The sequence below is a fragment of the Lissotriton vulgaris genome, chromosome 7 (assembly GCF_964263255.1).
Source record: "Lissotriton vulgaris chromosome 7, aLisVul1.2, whole genome shotgun sequence".
In the NCBI taxonomy this organism is placed as follows: Eukaryota; Metazoa; Chordata; class Amphibia; order Caudata; family Salamandridae; genus Lissotriton; species Lissotriton vulgaris.
Window position 1 is genome coordinate 414,862,608 of NC_141695.1, and position 23,899 is coordinate 414,886,506.

The 23,899-nt window shown below is 41.8% G+C and overlaps 1 protein-coding gene across 3 annotated transcripts in view; it reads right to left on the reverse strand.

The window, feature by feature from the left end:
* Positions 1–23,899, reverse strand: part of LOC147701764 (sulfotransferase 2A1-like) — a 580,744-nt gene that overhangs the window by 368,058 nt on the left and 188,787 nt on the right. For all 3 annotated transcript variants that reach the window (XM_086930381.1, XM_086930382.1, XM_086930383.1), the window contains one exon: positions 3,513–3,655. In XM_086930381.1, coding sequence (XP_086786507.1) covers positions 3,513–3,648 — 136 coding nt within the window. In that variant the 5' untranslated portion in view covers positions 3,649–3,655. The remainder of the gene's footprint in view (positions 1–3,512; positions 3,656–23,899) is intronic.

Here is a 23,899-nt window from a genome sequence, read left to right on the forward strand (position 1 = left end):
ACCACTGGCAGGTGTCCAGCGGAACTGGTGTTAGGAAGAGCAATTGAGAGACAAGGCTACCACAAACAGAGGCCACAGCAGACATCAACAGAAGAGAGATTGCAGAAAGAGACAACCAAGCAAAAAAGAAAATGAAAGAATATGCTGACAAAAGGAGAAATGCAGCTGAACACCAGCTAAACGAAGGAGATCTAGTAATAGTGAAACAATCACAGCAAAGGAAATCTGACAGCCCATTTTCAAAAGATCTGCTGGTAGTGACTGGAGTGAAAAGGTCAATGGTGACTGCAGTCTCAGAACATCGGAAAATAACAAGAAACAGCTCACATTTCAAGGAGTTCAAGATGGAAGAAGGAGAAAGAGCGACAACAACACCAGAAGTGGAAGAAAGAGAGCAAGGAACAAGCAGAGAAATGACAACACAAAAAAAAGAAGGCGGAGGACAAGAACAGAGCGGAGAACAAAGACCAAGAAGAGAGTGCAAAAAGACAAAGAGACTGATAGAAGAAATGTAGAGAGACTCTCTCTCTCTCTCTCTCTCTCTCTCTCTCTCTCTCTCTCTCTCTCTCTCTATCACTACGTCATCCATAATTTCTTCACAGTGTGGACAGTATACCAAGATTTTGTGCATGTGGAAAAGACTTTGTTGCGACAGGGGGGAGATGTGATGACCACGACGGACGCAGGACACTAGGACCCTGTGGGTCACAGGGCGGTGACCAGGTCACCGGACACTACTTCCTGTGGACGGACAGGAAGGGGGATTAGGTAGCAGGACGAGGACGAGGACGGACGTGACCCGACGGACGAACAAGACAACAAAATAAAGAAGTACCTCCATAGGCTATCTGGCGTCCTGTGTGGTTCTTGCTGTTCGTGCAACACACTACACGACAGTATCCAGCATTGGACATTTCAGATTCATGAAACTCCTGCACGCTTTGCACAGTGTTTACCATGGATTTATCAAAAACGCAAATGTGCTAACTGGTGTTTGCAATGTGTCACCAAGGTACAGGGGTAAAGGGCATGCTTTAATGGCGCAGTGTTAAAAAATGCCTGTGATCTAAGTCCATAACATCTTAAAAATCATATGTCAAAGAGTCCTAGTGAAATTCACAGTTGCTCATTTCAGAAAATCTTTTTCCCTCCACCTATCCCCATGAATTGAAGCTCTCGACAGAGTGGTGACCGCCAACCAAACCTGAAAAAAAGGACCAGAAAGAATAAGGCAACAACTGCTCTCTAAAAGGATGTCAGTTTAATGCTGATTTAACACAATTGTTTTCAACGTGGGCTAACGACATCTGAAATGGTTAGACGGTACATGTTTGGAAACCTCCACATAGATAGAGCGCTTACAGCACTCTAAATTGTATGGGTGCATTTTGCTCATGGTTCAAACACACTCACCTATATTGGTATTGTTTGTAGTGTATTATGTTGATCAAATGCATGTATTCAACATCTCAAGCATAGAATTGTGATGTGAACCTTTAAGTAGGATTTACATGTATCAGAGACACTATCATTCCTGTATGCATAACGTGCAGGATGACATTATATTCATATCAATCAATGTAACTGTGTGTTGTTTAAGTTGCCTGAATGGTGGGCCCAGAGCTGCAAGTTGTTGACAGTTTGAAAATCCGTGGTTGCTAAAGAAATAATTAAATGAATTTCTTGTGTGTGTCAGAACAGTATGCTCTCATCCCACTGCAGGTACAAGAATCCAACTTCGTTATTATTGGTTAATGGAGATAACCGGAATGTCTTTGAAGAGTCTGAAAAGTAGGAAGGGAGGATACCTACTGTGTCTGGCCTATCTGAACCTCAAGGTCACTGGAAGACAAGAAGAAGTTAATTAAAGAAGTAACGGAAAACAACTAGGTAACTTTGTGAGTGAAATAATTAGTTATGTGATACATTTGGGGGGCTGAGTTTTGTATTTTTGTATTATGCGCAGGGACAGAAGATCAGACTTCTACATTTTCGGAGGAGAAGGAGCATCTCAAGAGCGAGCTCCTAGCCTTAAGCTATTTTGACCCAAATGACGTGAGTACTTCTTAGGAAGTCTACACGTGCTGACACCTTTGGGAAATGAGATAGGGGAAACAGCCAGGAACATCAATGAGAGTAGTGTAGAGAAAGATAGTTTATGTTTGCCTACCTAATGAAAAAGGAATTAGATTCCGCCTCCATCTTGGGTTGTATTTTGATTCTGGAGTTTATCACATTGTGCCTTCTATGCCAGATTAATTTTATGCGTAGGTTCGGCTCTGTATTGATTTTTATGTACCTATATTCCCTAATCCTTAGATGTGTTTACATCCAATTATTTTTGGCCTTATAATAAAATCGATAAACTGGAATCCAGAGTTTGTGGTCTTTTAAACATAACTACATTGTAAGTATAATCATGAAGTGTTTACTCCCCTCAATCACTTTCAGCAGGCAAAAAAAAGACCATGAGTGCTAAATTTGGAAGGGAAAGCAAGGACTAAATTTAGCGTAATCATCCTCTTCCAGATACTATTCTGAGGATCTCTGTTGTGATTTGGCTTCCAATTGCAGAGTAAAGGGACTGCTTGATCAGTTCATCTCTGTCCCTCAGGGTGACATAGGTTACCCAACTTCCACAGTGTAGGAGAGAGATGGTTGTGCATACTGGGGATACATTGAAATATTAGTGTCTGTGCACTTCTCTAATTCTCTCTGCTTAGCCAGCCACTTTCTACTACCCAAACACTTGCCCAATTCTGCTGTCATCTATATTTACAACCTTTTTCTTGAATAAACCCATTGACTAGGATGACCAGGTGTCCTGGATTTGCTCGGACGTTCCCGGATTTTCACCAGCTGTCCCGTGAGATTTCAGGAAATTTAGCGCCTGTCTCGGTTTTTAGAGAGGGTTGACTTAAAGCAGCGAGAGGTGATTTTTTTATGTTTTACAAAGCAGGGATAGTTAGCAGTTGTTTCAGGAAAGCAATTTAATTAACAGGCAAGCTTCTGGGTTTAAAAAATTGCTTCTTATGTATGTTCTAATTGCCTTTACAGTATTAGAATGATGAGATCCTGGTACTTTTTTTCTGGAAATCGACTTGGAATGCTGTGCTCTTCGCTATTTATGAAATGAAGCATAGTTCACCACCATCTACCTAGGAAAGTCCCATCAGAACATAAATGGTGACCACATGCATTTGAATCAGTAAAAGCCAGTTAAACAAACCGTCCTCCTATGTGAATTAGCCAAAGATGCACTTGGAACAAACTCTTCTTAAATCTTCACTCTTAAGATAATTCTTCTAGAAATCTTTCATACTATGACTCAAGAAAAGTGGCATCTGTACCTCTTGTCTAGAACCTACTGTCTCAATGAAATTGCTTGTATTTAGAGATCATGCAGAGTAGTTTGTTCAGTTTTTTTCATGGCCAACACAAATACCACAAATTGAAAAGTGACATAAGCAGAAAAGGCATTTCAAAAGGGTATAACTCTACTACCTCCTTACCTGTTTTAGGGTATGTTATATTGAAGATATCATCATCCAATACCTGGAACTCATTTTCTATGAAGCTGAGATGTGTTGCTGAGCTTGCCAAGGGGTGAAACAAGATGCCTTTGTAGGAAATATAATCATCAGACATGATGTAGCTACACAAATTAAGAAAACAAGAGTACGCAAGGAAAATTATTATCGTTTTAATGGATAATTATTGTAGCACATTGGCAGTATATATTCTAGTATGCAAATACATGGCATGCGTTTGCACAAAGCACAGAATAATTACGAAATAATACCAAAATCATACAAAATCAATAGATTTTGATGGAACGGTAAAAAGGAGAGGCAACTGGTAATTTCTCCAAATGGTAGACTATTCTTGGCCATTAGTACATCTTTTATTTCACACAAAGTCAAAAGATTAGGTAGCCAACAACGTTTTGTAGCAGATCTTTTTGTAGCTTGCCACCTGTTGTCCTGCAGACTAGCGGACACGAGACCTCGCTGGGCGCCTCACTGCTTAGCGCTCAGCTATGGCGCTTGGCTGTGAATTCATAGCGCTGTTCTTAACTTCCTCGTTTTGTATTTTATTTTCTTTCCCCTGTTTTTAATGGGCACTTTCCACCTACCTGCACTATAATTGTTGCTGCACCGCGCTTGGCGGGTCCCGGCTCCTGTGGGTGGGTGTTACCGGCAGCTCCGTTTTTGCAGCCGCCATTTTGGGTGAGGGTAGGTTTCAGGCACTGGGGTGCACGCTCTAGCGTTTCTGGCAATCGACCTCCTCTTAAAGGAAGTCATGCCTACGCACAGCAGTAACGCGCAGCAGGAACGCCGGATCACCGCCGGGGTCCAGCCCGTCTGCGCCCGTCAGCGTCCCGGAGGCGGTGGAGCGGCGGGAGGGCCTGGCTTCACAGGGCTCCCTTTCTTCGGGGAGGATGGTCTGCTAATCATCGAAGGAACTCCGCCCCATGCAAAAAAATTTCTAGTTTCCTAGAATTGAATGACCTACTGCACCCTTCGCAATCCGGTTTCCGTCCTAATTTAAGTACGGAGACGGCACTCCTGGAGGTGTCAGAGGTTATTAGGGAGACACTGGAGTCAGGAGGCAAGGCCATGCTTGTCATGCTTGATCTGTCGGCGGCCTTTGACACCGCTCCCCATGAGGCGCTTCTCGCCAGACTCTATGACATCGGTCTGAGGGGGACGGTGTTCAAATAGTTTACATCTTTTCTTGAGAGCCGCCGACAAATGGTCTGGGCCTCCCCGAGCTCCGCTGAGATGCCGCCTTTGGGAGTCGGAGTTTCGCAGCGTTCTGTGTTGAGCCCAACTCTTTTTAACAACTTTATGACCCCTCTGGCGGCACTGGTGGAGTCCTTTGGGGCCCAGATCGTGTCCTACGCTGATGACACTCAACTGCTCTTCACGTGTAGGAAAGATCAGGCTTTTGATGGAGAGAGCATTCGGGGCTGCTTAGGGATGGTCTTCAACTGGTTTCAGCGGAACAGCCTCAAAGCTAATTCCAACAAATCGGAGGTACTGTTCTTAGGCTGTTCCTCGGACCCTGACTGGCGGGCCTGGTGGCCAACGGATATGTGTCCCCCTGCTCAGGCATCCCAGGTGGCAAAAAATCTGGGAGTTAAGATTGATAATAATCTGATGCTGAGATCACATATTCTTGGTTTGACGGGCACTTGCTTTGGCATTCTGAAGATGCTCCGGAAGTTCTTACCTTTGCTTACAGAAGAGCATAGATAGATTACTGTGCAAGCCTTAATTGGCTCCAGACTGGACTATGCCAACGTCCTATATTTAGGTCTTCCGGACTATCTTGTTCAGCGGCTGCAGGTTGTGCAGAACTCTGCGGCTCGCGCCATCTTCGGCCTCCATAGGCGAGCGAGAGCATCCGGGTTGGTGCAGTCGCTTCACTGGCTGCCCATCCGGAAGCGGATTATGTTTAAAGCGTTGACCCTGGCTCACAAAGCGCTTTTTGGCTCGGGAGCAAGGTACTTACAGCGCAGGCTCGTCTTTTATCGCCCAGATCGATCTCTGTGGTCGGAATCTCTGTTTTTGGTCTTGGTCCCCCGAGTGAGGAAGGCCAGTACCGGGGGTCGCTCCTTTGGTTTAAGGGCCCCTAAGTTGTGGAACACCTTGCCTCTGGCCTTGCGGCGCACACCTAATCTGCTCCTGTTTAGGAAGAGCCTCAAGACCTGGCTTTTTAACCTTTAGGATGTCTTTCTTTCCCCTGTCTGTCTCTGTTTTATGGTGTTATGTTTTTCACACTCAGCTGCCTAAATAAAGCGCCGGGACACTCTTACTGAGTAGCCATGCACTATAGAAATAAAATATAACATAACATAACATCTATACTCTCTGCTAAAGAGAAGGGCATCAGAGTTAAAATTTTCTGAGTACACAGCACTGGTAGTCAAAACAAAAGCAGTCTAATTTGTGGTGATGGCTACAGAGAGCTTCAGGTGTTGCCTTAGCTCAGGTCAACAAAGTGAAAAAATCATACACAAAGTGCGGCTTTGGTTGGGCCCCCATAAAATATTGCTGTGCTTTGGTCAGTCATTCAACCAGTGCATGAATAAAGTGTCAATCATAGTTTGGATCATAGCAGAAAGAAAGTTTATTCTCAGCATCAAACTCCTGGCTTAAATGTGTTAGTCTACATAGAGAGTACCTCCAATGCAGAGCACGTATGGTCAAGTGACCATGCACTGCAATACAGATGCACTGTTTTAAAGGTTGCTTGGGACAGTGGGCAGCTTTTACATTTGTTCAGCTGTTCATCATATACCAAGTGTACACCATGCATTTGAGTGGACCCATGCTCCTCAATTACAACATAAACCATTGCTTGCAGGGAGGTGACATCACTTAATGCTACACTGTGATAGTAGCCAATCATTGCTTGCCTAGGTCAGGTTTCTTGTAACAAGAAAAAGGTTCAAAAAGGCCACAGCATACTCATTGACTGAAGGGGTTATTTAAATGACAGACACCCACCAGAAATGGGCAAATATCCAGATTGCCTTATTTTAAAAGGGCAGAGAGGACATCTATAACCAGGTTATCATTGCACAGCAGGCCAAAGTTCCTATTGAGGTCACAGTGGTCATATCTACTCCAGAGTCCAGATAAATAACCATTAACCCAGATTTCCTGCCAATAGGAAAGTTCCAAGTAGACCACACAGTATGGTCCAAGAGCCTCCATCCCTCAAGCCCTACAGACTTTACTTGAATAATGTTTAGAATCCAAATCACTCATCATCTTTGGTGATTTTAATTATCAGCTGGAACTCTGACACCAGTAGGCTAATTGATAATTTAGCAGGCTATGGCCTACTTCAAATAGTATTGGGACCTACCCATTCTGCCGGTCATAAACTTCACGGCATAGTTACTAATAATACTGACGTCATGTTGATTAAAACTTCTCCTCTTCCTTGGACTGACCATAAGGCAATATATTTCAATATTAAGATCACTCAACCAAATGTTCCTGTCGCAAACAAATCTGCCACTTTAAAAATTAGACGATGGAACAAAGTACAAGGGACAGAATTAGAGCAGGCCCTAAACATTTGTTCTCCCTTATGGGCCTTGGATAACAATGATGCAGCTATCCAGTTTGAGAAATGAATAGCTACCACAGTTCACCAGGTGGTGCCGGAAAAAATAATTAGAGTAAGAAGTCCCAGGCGACATCGCCATGGTATGGGCCTGAGCTTAAAAGTTGAAAGCCACTTGTAGGACAGTCAAGCGCATACGGAGATCTGATTATACGAGGGAGCATAAGTCTGCATACAATATAGCACTCAATACAAAGAGACTATTATAAAAGCAAAAATCACCTACCTTACTTCAAAAATTGAGGCGGCTAAAACTCCTCTAAGGAGCTCTTTAAATCCATTGAAGTTTTATCCAAACCGCAACAGATCAGTCTATTTAGGCCAGATCAAACCTTCTGCAATAAGATGACAAATTCCTTTCAGACTGTTCAACTAATTTATGACGACCTCCTTAATAATTTGCAGATTGTTGAGAACGGTCATGACTCAGCATTGGAGGAGAAGACATAGCATTGCCAACTAACTAGCTTCAGTTCTCTTACGCTAGATCCCCTAAGTATCCATGTCCACCGACCATCATGCACCAGGTTTCCGGGATGATTAGTTTACATCTAACCCCCTCTTAAATCAAGTAGTTGAGTCTGGGACCTACCCGTCGGTCTGGAAAAAAGCTTGCATCAGACCAATTTTGAAAAAAACAACTCTAGATCCTATGGAGGTCAAGAATTACCGACCTATTTTGTGTCTGCCAATTACAGCTAAAATCCTCGAAAGGTTGGTAAACGAGGAGCTAACTCAATTTTTAGACTCCAATAATCTGCTTGACTCAAGTCATCATGGCTTCCGGTTTTGTCATTCAACTAAGACTGCGCTGATCAAGGCAACTGAGGAGGTTCGCAGACTGGGGGGGGAGCCATCCTTATCCTCTTAGATCTATCAGCAGCATCAGCAGCATTTGACATCGTGATTCATACTGTGTTAGTTGGGCAGCTGAAGGTAGTGGGGAATTGGGGACACAGCTCTGTCCCTTCTCTACTCGTTCCTGGCTTCCGGGAAACAGACCATACACTGGGAAAATCTGCAATCCGAAACATTTCTTCTCCCGTGTGGAGTGCCACAGGGATCTGCAATGTTGCCAACTCTGTTTAATATATTTGTCACTCCACTTGCCAGAAGCATCAGAGAGATGGCTTCTCTCTGGTCTCATACGTGGACGACTCACAGATTGTCATCTCTGTATCTAAACAGTCTACTGCCACTAGATTCCATGCTTATCTGACTCACATCATAAGCTGGATGAGTCATAATTATCTTAAAATTAATACAGATAAAACGGAGGTGATGTAGTTCGGCAATGGCCTATCCCTGTGGAATCAAACCTGGTGGCCGACAGAGGTTGTTGAATGTCCTGCTCTATCCGACAAAGCCAAGAATCTGGGGGTCATCTTCAATGACAGTCTTAATTTTGCAGATCAGATCAACCGTGTAACCTCTTACTGCTTCTTTTTATTGAAGCTTCTTCAGAAGATTTTCCCCTTCATTCCTCAGGAACTAAGGAAAACGGTGGTAGTGGCCCTTATTCTTTCGAGGTTAGATTATTGCAGTGCACTTTTTATAGGCATTGATAAAGCGCAGAGGGCAAAATTACAATCAATACAAAATGCTGCTGCTTGTTTATTATTAAACATTCCTAAAGGACATGCTACCTCTGCTGCCATCAGGTCACTACACTGGCTCCCGATTCAGCAATGTATAGAATTCAAAGCCTTATGCTTGGTCCATAAGGCATTATATTGTGGAAGGACAGCTGATTTCCAGAAATTATTCTCTTGGTATACTCCCAAGAGAAACCTTAGATTCACAAACATAGGTCTCATCTGTATCTCCAAAATTCGCAGATTCAGATGGAGAGGCAGGAGTCTATCACACTGTGCAGCCAAGCTGTGGAACCAGCTGCCTATCACCATGAGACTACTACCGAATAGGCAGCTTTTAAAGGAAATTGTTAAAAGCTTGGCTGTTACCTGCGGTCTAAGGTCTAATATAGGTGGTCAGTCCCTCTATCTCACCTCTCAGCGCCAAGACGCCTCAGCCTTAGAGCGCTTTAAAAAAATGGATCTTAATGTTGCAGGAATTCTGCTCAGTCGCAGAACTGTGCACAGACACTCAGGACCTCAGTGAATTAGGGTGTACTGTAGTAATGGCATATTCCTTTATGGAATGTGGGGTAGGAATACTGTCTATGTAAGTATAGAACTTAGTATGTGTAGAATATTGTACATGTAATCATTGTAACTCTCTAGGCTGTTTAAGAATGTTATGATTCATTCTTCAGTGAGCTCCCCTTGAGCTGCATGTTTCCTTCGTTCCTGCTTCTTTTTATTTCAATAAAAAGAACACTGCAACTATACCTATTCATCTCTACAATATTTATTCGCTGTAAGATTACTACAATTTTTGGCAATGAGGATACCCACAAGAGATTTCTTGAAGTTGGAACTAACAACAACAGAAACTACGGAAGTTGTTTCGATATGAACTTTAATTCCTTTAACATCGACTTTGTGAGTACTTTAGTGCAGTATGTAACGCGTGAATTCCAAGTGTTTTTCACCGAAAGACTGTGTATTACATCGGATGTGAGATCGTGGCACGCTATTACTGAAGTACAAGTGTAATAGAAAAACAATTTAAGAGCTGACTGTGTCGGAGCACTGAAGATCGCATCGTTGGATTTTGCTTTACGCCAAAGTTACACTTTAAGGGTTGTTTTGTGACAATTGGCACTGCGGTTGGTGAGCGAACGTTGGATTTGCTTACCTTTGAATCTGGTGCTCGAAAGCATGTGGCGTGAGCTCAAGTAGGAGTTTGTATCTGACGTTGCACCAGCTTTCAGCGTTCACCAGCGCTCACCGCGCACGGAGGTCACTCAGCAGGATATACGTCAGAGCGCACGAAACATCACCGTGTTCAAAGGTCACGCACGGCGGCCATTTTGGGAGCTTCGTGTTTTCATAACTACGAAGAAGTTTTATCGTGTAAGCACTGTGAGGCGTATTAAGCTGATAACGCGGAGTTGGTCAGCTTTGCACACAGATGCTTTTGATTGAAAAGGTATTTTCTGACATTGTTACGAAGGATATGCATGCAGCATCAGTTTCTTGAGGTTGTGTTTTTTTCTCTCTTTTCTTCTCGAAGTGGAAAAGCTTTCTTGAATCTTCATTCTGGTGGGAACTTGGTCACTTTTGGCTAACTTTGTCTACACATTCATCTTACAACTAGACAGTGGGACACATATATATATAATACAGAAACAGGACGATGGAGGCTAGTTCGTCAAGATCAAATATTTCGGGGGACAGTAGTGTACCAAAGCTTCAAATTAACTCACCAAATGAGTTTTTATCTGTTCCAGGCGAACAATAGTTGCATGGTTAGACTGGAAAGAATATTTTCTAAATTACATAGCGAACTTAGAGGATGTTAATGGTACATTTACTCCAGAAAGAAAGAAAAGAATGCTTTTGTATTCCTTTGGTCCTGAAGGTTTACGCATTTTTAATGATTTACATACACAAGAAAGGTCTGGAGGGGATTTAGATGTTTTTAAGGTAGCCTTGTTAAACCTTGATGATCATTTTTCTCCCTCGGTATGTATAGGAGTCACTAGGCATTCTTTCTTTCATAGAAAACAAGAGAAACAAGAATCCGTTGAAGAGTATGTGTCTGCATTGAAGAAGTTGGCCACCAAGTGTAGGTTCGTTCAATTGCAGGACGAACTTATTCAGGACCAAGTAGTCATGTATAATAGAAATAAGAGTTTACAGGCCAAGTTATGGGTGGAGGGTGATAAATGTCCTAAGGACATAATTGCCATGGTAATGAAAGCTGAACTTTCTGAGAGGTGCGCTAAGGTCACCCTTTCCCAAGACAAAAAAGGTACAGAAGAAATTGTTGGGAAAGTTGTTGAAAAGAAAGTTGGGTATAAAAACCACAAGAATGCTAAATTTGATAAAAAGAAAACAAGTTTTCCAGAATGGAAAAAAAAGTGAGGGTAATGAAGCACAGAAAAAGTTTAGCACTGTAATATGTTACAGGTGTGGCAGCTATTCACATTCTGCTACGTATGAAAGGTACCCTGCTAAGTCTGAAAAATGCATGGAATGTGGTTTGGTAGGTCATTTTTCTAGAGTGTGTAATCGCAAGAGCAAGAAAAGCTTAAAAGGGAACATTGCTTATTTCCAGGACACATCCTCTTCGTCCTCAAGTGACACTGATACTCAAGTAAACTTGGTACAAAAGAAGAAAGTAGTACTTAATATCACGGGTGACTCTTCCTCTAAACCTTTGTGTCATATTTCGTTGGGGGGAGTTACAATTCAATTGGCGGCTGATTCGGGTTCGCCTTTTACTATTGTTTCACAAGATGTTTGGAAAAGTAAATTTGTCAACAACATAGGAGAATGGTTAGAACCAAGTGGCATTGCTGCTGAAAGTTACAATGGCCAAAGTATAGACATGTTAGGATTTAGAACCTTGATTTTCCGCTTTAAGGAAAGGCAATGTACAGGTAAACTGTATATAGCTGAGGAAGGGCCATCAGTTTTGGGATGGAAGGACCAGAAGATGTTAGACATAATCCTCAACCCGAATAGCAAAGAGCAAGTGTTGGTCTCTTGCGAAAGTGTAGACACTAAGAAGTGGGTGTTACAAGAATTTCGAGAAGTATTTGAGAATCGCATGGGGAAATTAAAAGGCTTCACACATCAGATTCGCTTGAAGGAGGGAGCATGTCCTAAAGTTCATAAGGCAAGGAATATTCCGTTCATTATCAGGGAGGAAGTCAAAGGAGAGTTAGACAAAATGCTTGCTAACAAAGTAATTGAGCCAATAGAAGCGGCTGAATGGGTTTCCCGCTTGGTCGTTGCCCTGAAGTCCAATATCAAGGCCCGTTTATGTGTGGACCTTAGGTATCTTAACAACAACATCCTGGTCATCCAGTTTCCTCTTCCCAGGATTGATAAATTGCTTGCCTAGACACGTGGTGCAAAATGGTTCTCCACTCTGGACCTTTCAGCAGCTTATCATCAGGTGGTTTTGGACAAAAATAGCAGGCAATTTACTTTGCTTTGTACACCCTTTGGGTGTTACAGGTTCCAACGTATGCCTTTTGGATTGGCATCGGCCGCTGCCATGCTTCAGAGGCTCATGTCAAACCTATTTGGCCATATTAAGGAGGTCGCATTTTTCAAAGATGATATTTTGATAATGGGGAAGGACAATGCCCAACATGATGCTCTATTAAGAGAAGTTTTGTCCATTCTCAAGAACAATGGTTTGGTAGCTGAAAGTACCAAATGAACATTTTCTGAAAGGTCGGTCACGTATTTAGGCCATGAAATTGGAGGCAGTGGTATTAAACCCAAGAGTTCCCTTCCCAAGTCAAAGGAGGAATTGCGTTCGTTCTTGGGTTTGGCAGAATTCTATGCAAAATTTGCCTATAATTTTTCACAAAAGACATATGAGATGCGTTTATTAATGAAGAACAAAGTTCCTTTTGTGTGGAGTGATGGTTGTCAGAAGTCATTTGATTGTATTAAGGAAGCCATTGCTAATGCACCTGCTATGCAAGGATTTGATAATATTGTTACAACTGACGCCAGTGGTACAGGTTTAGGTGGTGTGTTGTCTCAGATCACAGAAAAAGGTAATGAAGTGGTCATTGCTTTTGCATCCGGCTCACTTTCGCCTATTGAGTGAAGTATTCAGTTATAGAGCGAGAGACCTTAGCGTGTGTATGGGCTATGGAACACTTTAGAAAATTCATATGGGGAAAGAAATTTTTATTGAGGTCTGACCATAAACCATAATTACTCACTACAGAGGGTCTGTCCAGAGCTTCTGCGAGAATTGCAAGGATGTCAATGCGGATTCAAGATTTTGTTTATGAGGTGCAATATGTTCCTGGGGCTAAGAATGTCCTCAGAGATTTCCTCAGTAGACTTCCTTTGCCCCTTTAAGAGGTTGAACCTGATCCTTGGAATGATGTTTGCGTTGCTGCAGTGTTTACTGACACCCAAGGTTTGTCTAAGGATATTTGGGGTGAGGAGCACAAAAAGGATGAGGTGTTGCAGATTGTGAGACAGGATCATTCAGGGCTAGAATAAAGATTCTAAACTGGATCCAAAATTGAGGCCTTTTTGGGAGGTTCGGGATGAGTTAAGTGTTGATGGTGAGTTTGTATGTAGAGCTGGGAAAATGATACCTCCATTTGGCATGAGAGGTAATATTGTGACTTTAGGTCATGAAGGACACCCGGGTGTTTCTCGCACCAAGAGAAATATTAAAATGTTATATTGGTGGCCTAGGGAGGACCTGTATATTGAGAGACATGTCCGTGATTGTATCCATTGTGAGAGTGGAGACAAGTCACAAAAAACTCTTAATCCACCGATGTCATCATTGGGTTGTACAAGTTTACCATGGGAACACATTGCTTTGGATATAATGGGTCCAGTAATTTGGCGAGATGGCATTTCTAAGTACATTTTAGTTCTTGTTGATTTGTTTTCAAGGTGGATTGAGGTAGAAGTGGTCACAAGTGTGGATACACTGGTTGTGATACATTTTTTGGATAAATGTTTTCTGAGGGAAGGCTTTCCAGCTTCCATTTTAACCGATAATGGTGTGCAGTTTAAGTCTGACTTAATGAAGAAATTTATAGGTAATACTGGCATTGAACAAAGATTTACAGCTCTATATCACCCTAGAGGAAATTCGGTGGTGGAGAGAATGAACAGAGTTTTGAAAGGTGTTTTGCAATTGGCAAAGAGAGGGAACAAGAATTGGGATGATGAACTCAACAAATTGATTTGGTCATATAGAGTCACGTTACATGATATTCAATTCAATTCAAAGATAGCTTTATTCGATTTTTGACAGTAAAAAACCATAAAAGCACATTTCATTACACATAATATTAAGAAAGATAAAAAGCACAGTTTTGATTGTTTAAAAAAGGGAAACTATTACAGTAATATTTACATTAGACTTGTATCATCAGTCAATTCATGGACGCTCTACAGTTAACTGCATATTTCAAGAACCTAGCTACAGCAGTCACTGTAATTTCATCCTGTAGCATGTATAGTTTCAGTAAGGCTGGTCTGCATTGTCTCAAACCCCATAATTTTAACAGTGGGAGTAGGTGTCTCTTTCTTCCCCATTCATAATATTTACAAAATAATATAACATGAATGTTAGATTGTTTGGAGATGTTATCACAGGGACAATTCATCAGGTTGGCAGACCAGTCATTTATGTTAGGAAATGTCAACAAACGGAAAAGACAGTCAGTCCTCATCCTGGTTAGCAGAAATCTTATGTAGACAGAGTATGTGGGGGACAGATAGAACGGAATACCTGTACCATACAACAAAAGATGATGATACACAATTGTTGGTTTATTGCCCTCTAAGTAAGAGCATCTGTCTTAAAGGAGACCTAGGCAACATGCCTTGAGTGCCTTTTTCGAAATTGAAGATCATGAAGTTGGATTTTCATACAAGTCAGAAAGCCCCAAGGAGTTTAAAAGTTTTTTGACGTATGAAATCCAGGGTATTTTCCGTGAAGCAGCTAGGGTCATGCAGTCTGTGATCCCATCTTTGCTGAAGACTGTTTTATTCGAAGTCCATATTTTATGCCACAGCAAAATTGGACTTGTCTTAATTATGTCAGAAATATGGGCCCAGGCGAGCTCATTATGACAGATAGTGGTAGAGATGGATCCCGGTACTGCTAGCAGGTATCTGAGGAAGGCGTTCTCACTGGTTTGTATCTCATGGCAGTCCGCGATACCCCAGATTCCTGCGCCATACGTCGCTGTGGAGACGCATTTTGCTGCATAAATGTTGAGTAGTATCTGAACCGGCTTTCCACCTAATTTTTAAGCAAACTTTTTTAGGGCACCAATTTGTCTAGTAAAAGCCATATTGCATGTGTTAATGGCTGTATTCCACGTTCCCTTATTGTTAAAAAGAACGCCCAAATAACTAAAAGTTTTTGTTGAGCTTATCTTTGTTGAATTTAAGAAAGTGTTGCAGGCTATGTTCTTTTTTGTACTAGAGCACATAGTAAAGGTTTTACCCACATTTATCTTGAGTCCTCTCATACCCATAAATACGGAAAAACCTGATAGTGCTTTCTGGAGACCTAACTGTGTCCTGGACATGATGACAGCGTCGTCCGCATATAGTAAGATTGGGACTGCCATGCCATTAATTTGAGGATAATCCACGTCTAACTTAGCCAGGTTGTTTACAACACTATTTATATAAAGGTTAAACAAGAACGGGGCAAGAATACATCCCTGCCTAATGCCTTTTTTCATGGGGAACTTTTTAGTGCAGTTTCCATTCTTTTCATAGCGGACCTTAGCCCCTGCTCCTCGGTATAGTTCCTTGATAAAAGCAAGTATGTTTATGTCAACTCCTAGATCTATAAGGGTGGACCAAAGTATACTATGATTAAGGCAGTCAAATGCTGAACTTAAATCAACAAAGGTCATATATAAGTTGCTTTTCTTAGCCATTAAATATTTATCTGTGATCAGGGCTAAGTTGAGGCATTGTTCCACCGTGCCAAGGCCAGAGACAAATCCATATTGAAATTTGGAGAGGACATCATTTTCCACGGCCCAGGTTTGTAGTTGATTTAGTAGTACTCTTCCGGCTACCTTCATCATGGAGTCCAGCAGAGAAATTGGTCTGTAGCATTTCGGATCCATTCTGTCTCCCTTTTTAAAAATTGGTATTATTATGGCTTCTTGCCATGTTGTAGGGAAACCCTCCGACGCATAAGAATTTAGGACATTGGTAAGAATGGGGGCCCATAGATGTATATTGTCTTTGAATATGTCAATTGGAATTCTGTCTGGTCCTGGGGATTTTGAGTTTGCGCTTTCCAAGACAGCCTGTTCTATTTCTAAATGAGTAAAATGAGTATGAAGTGGAAATGACCCTGTATGAGTTTTTTGGAGATCATTCTCATTCTCCTGTGGGCTCTTTACTTCGGGGTTATATGGTTCAATCAGCTCATCTAATTTATATAGCTCTGTAAAATAGTCAATCCACACATCCTCCGTAATGGCAATTTCTATGAGGTCGGACGTCCTGTCCCTAAAGAAAGGTGCGTTCACTTCCCTCCAGAAAGCCGTGTTATCCCTTAGGGTACTCGCTTTTATTAGTGCCTCCCAGGCTGCATCTTTGAGTTCCCTTTTTCTTTTCTTGATTGACTGTTTATAGGCTAGTCGAGCAGTTCTCATTTCTATTTGATTTTTTGGTGATGCTTTTAGTATGTCTTTATGTTTATTATGCACTTTTGAGCATTCTGAATTGAACCAGCCAGATGTCTTGGTCCTGGAGCTTTCTTTTTGTTTTCTAGTTAGGTTTTTCCTAATTGTGATTGCTATATTTTCAAAGGCAATTTTTATTGCTGATGGATTTGGAGGATATTCAAGACATATCGCAAAAAGTCCAGGGTCATTCATGATCACATTTTTAAAAAAAGTTTCTGTGTTTACTTTGGACCATTTTATAGCGTAGCCATTTATACGTGCCAAGGATATGGAATAACAGTAAAGACTTTCCGTTATACCCACAGACTGATTGATACTAGGGGCAATACAGAATTTAGCACTAATCGGAAAGTGATCGCTCATCACTATGTCTTCTCTTTTAAATTCCAGAGCATCACAATGATGGCTATTTGACATCAATATAAAATCTATTGTCGAGAATAAACCCCTTCCATGAAATGTTGGTTGGAAGTCGGTCATTGGTTCAGTTAATTCATTAAAAAACCCCAAGTCCCATTCGTGTAACAATTTATTCATTAAGTTTCCAGTAGGTGTATGCTCAAAGTGGGTGGTAAAGTCGCCTTTAAGACTTCTTATATCACAAACACGTGTTCCACTGTATGGGCATAAATGACAATTGAAGTCTCCCATTATTATAATGCGTCTTTCTAGTTTGTCCCCTCCCGTTCTCCTCCTCAGAAGTTTTAGCAGTTGCTCTATGAATTCTGGTTGCTCGTCCCTGACTATGTTGTTACATAAATTAATTATAAGGAAACTGGCTGCCTCTGTGCCCTTCACTAGGAATGCCTGCAGAGAATGTCCAATGTTTATGTTCTTAGAACTATCTTGAGGTAGATCTATTCTCTCTAGTACTATATTGGCCCTGTTTGAGGCATATAGACAGAGCCCGCCTGAGCATCTGCCCTTACCATTCTTGATAGCTGGGGTGAAGTTAGTGCTGAATCCGTCTATATTAGTTGGTTCAAGATCCCAGCATTCTTGTAGGGAAATTATATCATATTTGTTAATCAGATTCAAGAAAGTTGGGTCTGTCACTTTTTTAGAAAGTCCGGCAATATTCCATGTAACAATAGACACATTTTGTCCAATGTTGCATCGATTTGCCTTAGTTGTTTCTGGCACTAATTTTCGGGGTATTATTGGGTTCACTTCTCTTACTTCGCTGGCACACTGGTCTATGAACTTATCTTGAATACCTTTCAAAATAGGTTAGTCAACTACCCTGGTGCTGGGTTTGTAATTGGTGCCTTCGTGGGAGTCATCTATTGTTGAATACAAACTAAGGGGTATTTCTTGATTATACAAAGTTTCCTTAATTTCCCCTATATTTTGTTTGACCCATTGATAAGTTGTGTCTTTTATTTGGGGTTGGGGTTCCCTAAGAGCTATGGATGGAGAGGGATGTGTCAGTTCATACTCCAAAGATCTATGGGTAGATGGTGGTCAATCTACCATTTCTAAGGCAGAGTAACGGTTACTGGTTGGTATCCCCCTCCATCCTTCCATATAGGGTCCATGGCTCCCAGTCCCTTCTCCTATTTCGTGTATCCAATTGAGATCAATGCCAATCAGGGCGTTGGTTCCAATTAAAGAGACCTTCTTGGTCATAGTTATGCATTGGAGGATAAAAGAAGGACAGACGATTAGCGTCAATACTTCCCTTCTTCTCCAGTGCAGACCACGAGCATATATACCTAACCGTGCCCGGATCGTCAAAATTTATAATAACACAGTCCCCCTGTGTTTTCTTCCTTGTTTCCCCAATCCAGGAGACCCTGCGTACCATAGAGAATCTACTGTTACAATTAGGGGGGAGGGGTCTGTTTAGGATAAGCCATTGCTGTACTTTATTTGTTAGGGACCAGGTGGATTCTCTTCAGTTTTCTGGTAGTTCTGGAACCCCCGTGAGAACCACTGTAAAAGGGCTTGCCTCTGGGGGGAGATGAATCGGCCTCTTAAATTTTCCTCCCTTTTTGTTATTATCTACTTCATATTGTGTAGCTGGGGTCTTAGGTAGTGATGGCTTTGTTTTATCTATTTCCGTAGATGCTCCAGGCTTATCCTGAGTTAACTGTGTCGGACCCTTGGTCTCCTTTTCTTTTACTTGCAAATTAGGTGCAATTATAGGATTTTTAGATGGTATAGGTGGGCCTGGGGGTTTCTGTGTAATGTTATCCTTAATGCCACTCGCCTTAGGAACAGCTAGTGTGTTTTGTCTGGTTGAATTATTTATATGATTGGTGAGCTTAGCTATTTGTTTCTCAATGCTCGTTAGTGTTCGTTCAATTGGGAGTAGATGCGTCTTGATTAGTTCCCCGATGGTAGCCAACAGTTGTTTATTTAATTCTAAATTGGTGTATATACTCGCACCCTCCCCCCTTTCTGTATCATCTAAAACTAAAGCTGTTAAAGAGAGATCGTCTATATGTGCAGATGATGAGTTTACAGCATTGGTACTGGGAGGGACTTGTCTAGCTTTACTAGTCTTTTTAGAATTTTTGACATATTGACGTTTATAATTCTTTTTAGTCCTAGCGCCATTTTGTTTGGGGATGGCTCCCTCCCTCTTCCCCTTTTCATGCATATTCAAAGGTTCTACTGAGGTTGGGGGCACAATTTGGGTGGGACTTATGAGCAGAATCGGGGTTTTCTCAAGTTCTTCCATAGTATCTGCCTCCAGGGACAGTTGTGAAGTGGAGAGATCGACATTGCTTGGGATAGTATGAATGTCGACGGGGACTTCACCCAATAGTGGGGCACTGGCTCCTGGCTGTATAGGAGTTGTAGCTAAGGCCAATAGGCCCATTGACGACCTTCGGGCTATGGCCAGATCCTGTGAAACTCTTCTTTCTAGTAGAATAATCCCCTGATCGATCGCTTCATTTGCCCTGGTGATGAATTGATCTATGACCTTGTGCTCATGTTTGAAGATGTAAGAGCACAGTTTAGCGTTTAAGTGGTAGAATTAGATGGGTCACGGGAGCAAGTTGTTAGATGGGGGGCCCAGTCCAGTCTTGCCCGGTCTTGAACGGGATTAAATGGGCCCGCCCTTGGCCCGGGCTTCGCCCGGCGTCCCGCGAGACGGGTCTGATGCCGAATTTAAGCGCCGCTTCCCGGTGACGCGGAGCATCGCAAGGGCTTCTGGATGTTGAAGTCCGCCCTCGCCCGTCTCCTCTCGGCGGCCCCCGCTCCAGATGACAGGTGAGCAGTCGGGCGGCGGGAGACAGGCGGGCGGGTCCTCAGTAGATTCTATCAGGCAGCAGAGGGTTTGTGGCTCAGAAAAACTGCAAAGCAGGCAGCAGACAAACGTGGTCAGAAAAGGTTCCCCCACTCGATGGGTCTGATGCCGAATTTAGGCGCTGCCTGGCGCTTCCCGGTGACGCGGAGCACCGCAAGGGCTGCTGGATGTTGAAGTCCGCCCCTCGCCCGTCTCCTCTCGGTGGCCCCCGCTCCAGATGACAGGTGAGCAGTCGGGTGGCGGGAGACAGGCGGGCGGGTCCGCAGTAGATTCTATTAGATTCTATTAGGCAGCAGAGGGTTTGTGGCTCAGAAAAACTGCAAAGCAGGCAGCAGACAAACGTGGTCAGAAAAGGTTACATGATACAGTTGGAGAAAGCCTGTTTGGTTTGATGAGGGGAAGATTTCCTCACTGTAAGTTAAATTCAGGATGGATTGGAAGAAGTAAAAAGTATGAATGGGATTCTGATCAAGTGAAACAGTCCATCATTAAGTCTCAATGTAAGAATAAATTGTATTATGACACTAAGCATGGTACCAAAGAGGTGAATGTCAAATCAGGACAGCGTGTTAGGGTTGAGTCTAGTAGGAAGTCTGAAAAATTACAGTCTAAGTTTTCTGATCCCAGAGTTGTTACAAAAGTTATGAGGAATACGGTTGAATTAGATGATGGCACTATCCATCACATGAGTTGTATTGCTTTAGCTGGTGATTCTGGTCTTGCAAAGAAAAGTGCTCCTGTTAAGGAAAAAAAATACTGGTGGTTGGAAGTTTTACCAAATTTGGAGAAAGGGGATGAGTCTGGAGTTTCAGTTGAGCTCCAAAGGCAAGATCTAGTTTCTTTGGAGGGTCCAGTAGCTCCTCATTCTTTACTGTGTGATGGTTCTGTGGATTCTTCCTCTAGTGATAAAGGGGGTGACAACCATAGTAGGAGTGAATTTCATCTTGTTTAATCTTATGGTCAGCTACCAGGAGAAGAGTCTACATCGAGGGATAGTATGGTTGTTCCAGAAGGTGGTGTTCTGAACAGGTCCACTAGGGGTGGAAAACGAGTAGTCACTCCAAAGAAATTTGAGGATTTTGTCAGTTTCTAAGGTTATGTTTGTTTCATTCTCTTTTTGTTTTTTTTTATATATTTAGTTCAATTTAATGCATTAAGAAGGGGGATGTGTAGTAATGGCATATTCCTTTATGGAATGTGGAGTAAGAATACTGTCTATGTAAGTATAGAACTTAGTATGTGTAGAATCTTGCACATGTAATCATTGTAACTCTGTAGGCTGTTTAAGAATGTTATGATTCATTCTTTAGTGAGCCCCACTTGAGCTGCATGTTTCCTTCGTTCCTGCTTCTTTTTATTTCAAAAGAATACTGCAACTATACTTTTTCATCTCTACAATATGTATTTGCTGCAAGATTACTACAAGTACCAAAAACTCACCTTAGTACCCAAAATCCCCTACCAGACTAGCATCAGTGTCTCATTATCTCTTCGTCCTATAGCAAAGTAACCAATGATTACACAACAAAGAACATGCGACTAAGGATACCTCCGGTAAGGTGGGAAACATGAGCACTCTTTCGTTATACTCTCATACCAGTCCAGAACAAGGAGTAAAGGGAGACACGAGCAAGTTTAAAATGTTTATTTTAACGCCGTGATCGCAGGTGCAGCATCTTAGCTAATACAAGCAGACATATGAAAAGAAATAAGATTGTCAGCATAGGTACTATTCCATAAAATACAAAGGGAGAAAGCATGTTATAATGCCTAATGGAAACAGGGTAAATATATACCTGTATTTCACCCTCCCTTGCTAGTAGGTTATTTTATAACTAAAGAAGGTCTCTTAGGCTTGCATAGGCAACCCCATACCTCAGAGATTAGCAGGAGTGAATCACATTGAGTTCAACACAAGGTCTCAGCATACGAATGCTCTCCAAGCGAGTTCAATCATGCCTACACAGTGTATAATTAAAGGCATCATTATCTGAACTGTCCACAGCTGCATATACGTTATGTCTAGAACGTGCGCTGCTCAGTTCGAGCAACAGTGTTAATATAACCTTGAAGGCCTCTGCACTCACTGTTCAGACTAAGCTTACGAAGCAAGTCTAGCAATGTAGAAAAACAAGTTATTCTCATGTGAAGCAAAACACTCAGACTAATGTGAAACAATATCTAATGTGTGTGCCGTGTGCAAAAGAAAGCAAAACGTAAAATGGCATTGAAACCTCTAATAAGCTCATGCTAACTTAACACTGTATGAATGCAAGGCTCAGTCCCACTACACTATCCTATCATGACCTCAGTCTTGTTACACAATTCTGTTCACTCACAGAAGTTACAGGATCTACCACTACTTTCCAACATCAATAAAAATGGAAGGCTGAAGAGTTGTTGTTTTTTGCAATTCTATATTTATCGAGCTTTTGAGAAAACCAAATTTCAATTAGCAAGTCTGCATCATGCAGTATACAGCTAATTCATCTCCAAACCCTTGGATATTTTGCTGCTCCTATAACAATGACAGACCTCAATGACTGTTTTTAGCCACTGTGTTTTTGGCCCATCCATCTCTCTCTTCCATATGGAACTATCAATCAATAAACCTAATTATAAAGTTCAATTTGGTTGGATTAACCACATCTCAAGTATCAGCTATGCCTTCACTTGCGCTGATAGGATGGCTAGTATTCAGACAAAATATCAATCAAAAAATCTAAATTTTGTATTGTATGAATAATTAAAATCGTTACAAATATCCCAAAAAATGCAATAACATGTCTTTACAATCACTGTTAAAACTGGACAGCATGGTTAATGTCCCAGTACTTAAAAGTGTGTGTTTACCCAACACATGAAATGTTATGAATACAATAAATAAAATTAAATCCAACTTAAATATATATATAAATGTTTGTAAAAAAATTTAAATCAGTGGTGCTCAAACAAGCCAACAAAGATGTTGGCGGTTTAGACAAATAAGGAATTACGGACATTGCTCAAATTTCAATTTTTTTATAAATACTGCAGTTTTAACAATTAAGATTTTTTTTCCTTCTTTAAATTTTTTTTATTGATGAGATGTGCATCCAAATGTATTTATTTTTGTAATGCTTTTAATTAATCAGAAACAATAAACTTTTTTCACTTACTTACTTACTTACTTACATTGACTATGAAGAGGGATTCAGAATATTGTTCCACCCACTGCACCTATCCCCCCATTGTACCATTCAAGGCTTTATCCTGGCGTCATCACATCGCCAAAGCCCCAGAGAAAGACGTGACCTTACCAGAGTTTTATTGAGAACATGCTCCTATGTTCAGTAATTGCATGGCGGAAGAATTACCCCCTCATAGGATGTACGACTGCCAGATCGATCTTATACCACAGGCTGTAGTTCCTTGCAGCAGGGTTTATGCCTTAACAGAACCTGAGAATCAACATTTGAGGCAGTATCTCGATAAAAATCTTTCTTTAGGGTTCATCCGTCCCTCCAGTTCACCCGCGGCTTCCCCTCTTTTCTTTATCCCAAAGGCTAATGGGGAACTTTGAACCTGTATTGACTTTAGAGCTCTGAATGCCATCACGGTGAAGAACCAATACCCTCTTCCCCTTGTCTCGGTTTTACAGGAACAAGTAAGAGGGGCCGCGATATATACAAAGCTCGATCTTCGTGGGGCCTATCACTTAGTTCGCATGCGTGAAGGAGATGAGTGGAAGACCGCCTTCAAGACCAGATTGGGCTTTATGAATACCTTGTGATGCCTTTCGGCCTTTGCAACGCCCCTGCTGCCTTCCAGTTGTTCTTTAACAATGTTCTCCAAGAGTACTTAGATCGCTTTCTGGTCGTGTATATAGACGACATCCTTGTCTTTTCTGCAAACACGAAAGAACGTCAGGATCATGTACGGATTGTGCTACGAGCCTTGCAGATGAACCACCTTTTTTGCAAAATAAGCAAAAGCGAATTCCACGTTACCACCGTGGAATTTTTGGGGGTAATACTTACTCCAGCTGGCCAGATTATGGCAGAACGTAAAGTCACCGCCATTTCGGATTGGCCCAGTCCCAAAACAGTGCAGGACATACAATGCTTTTTGGGATTCACCAATGTTTACCGGCTATTTATATATCATTTTTTGGCTTTGGTGGCACCAATCACACGTCTACTGCAAACATTTTTTACTTTCAA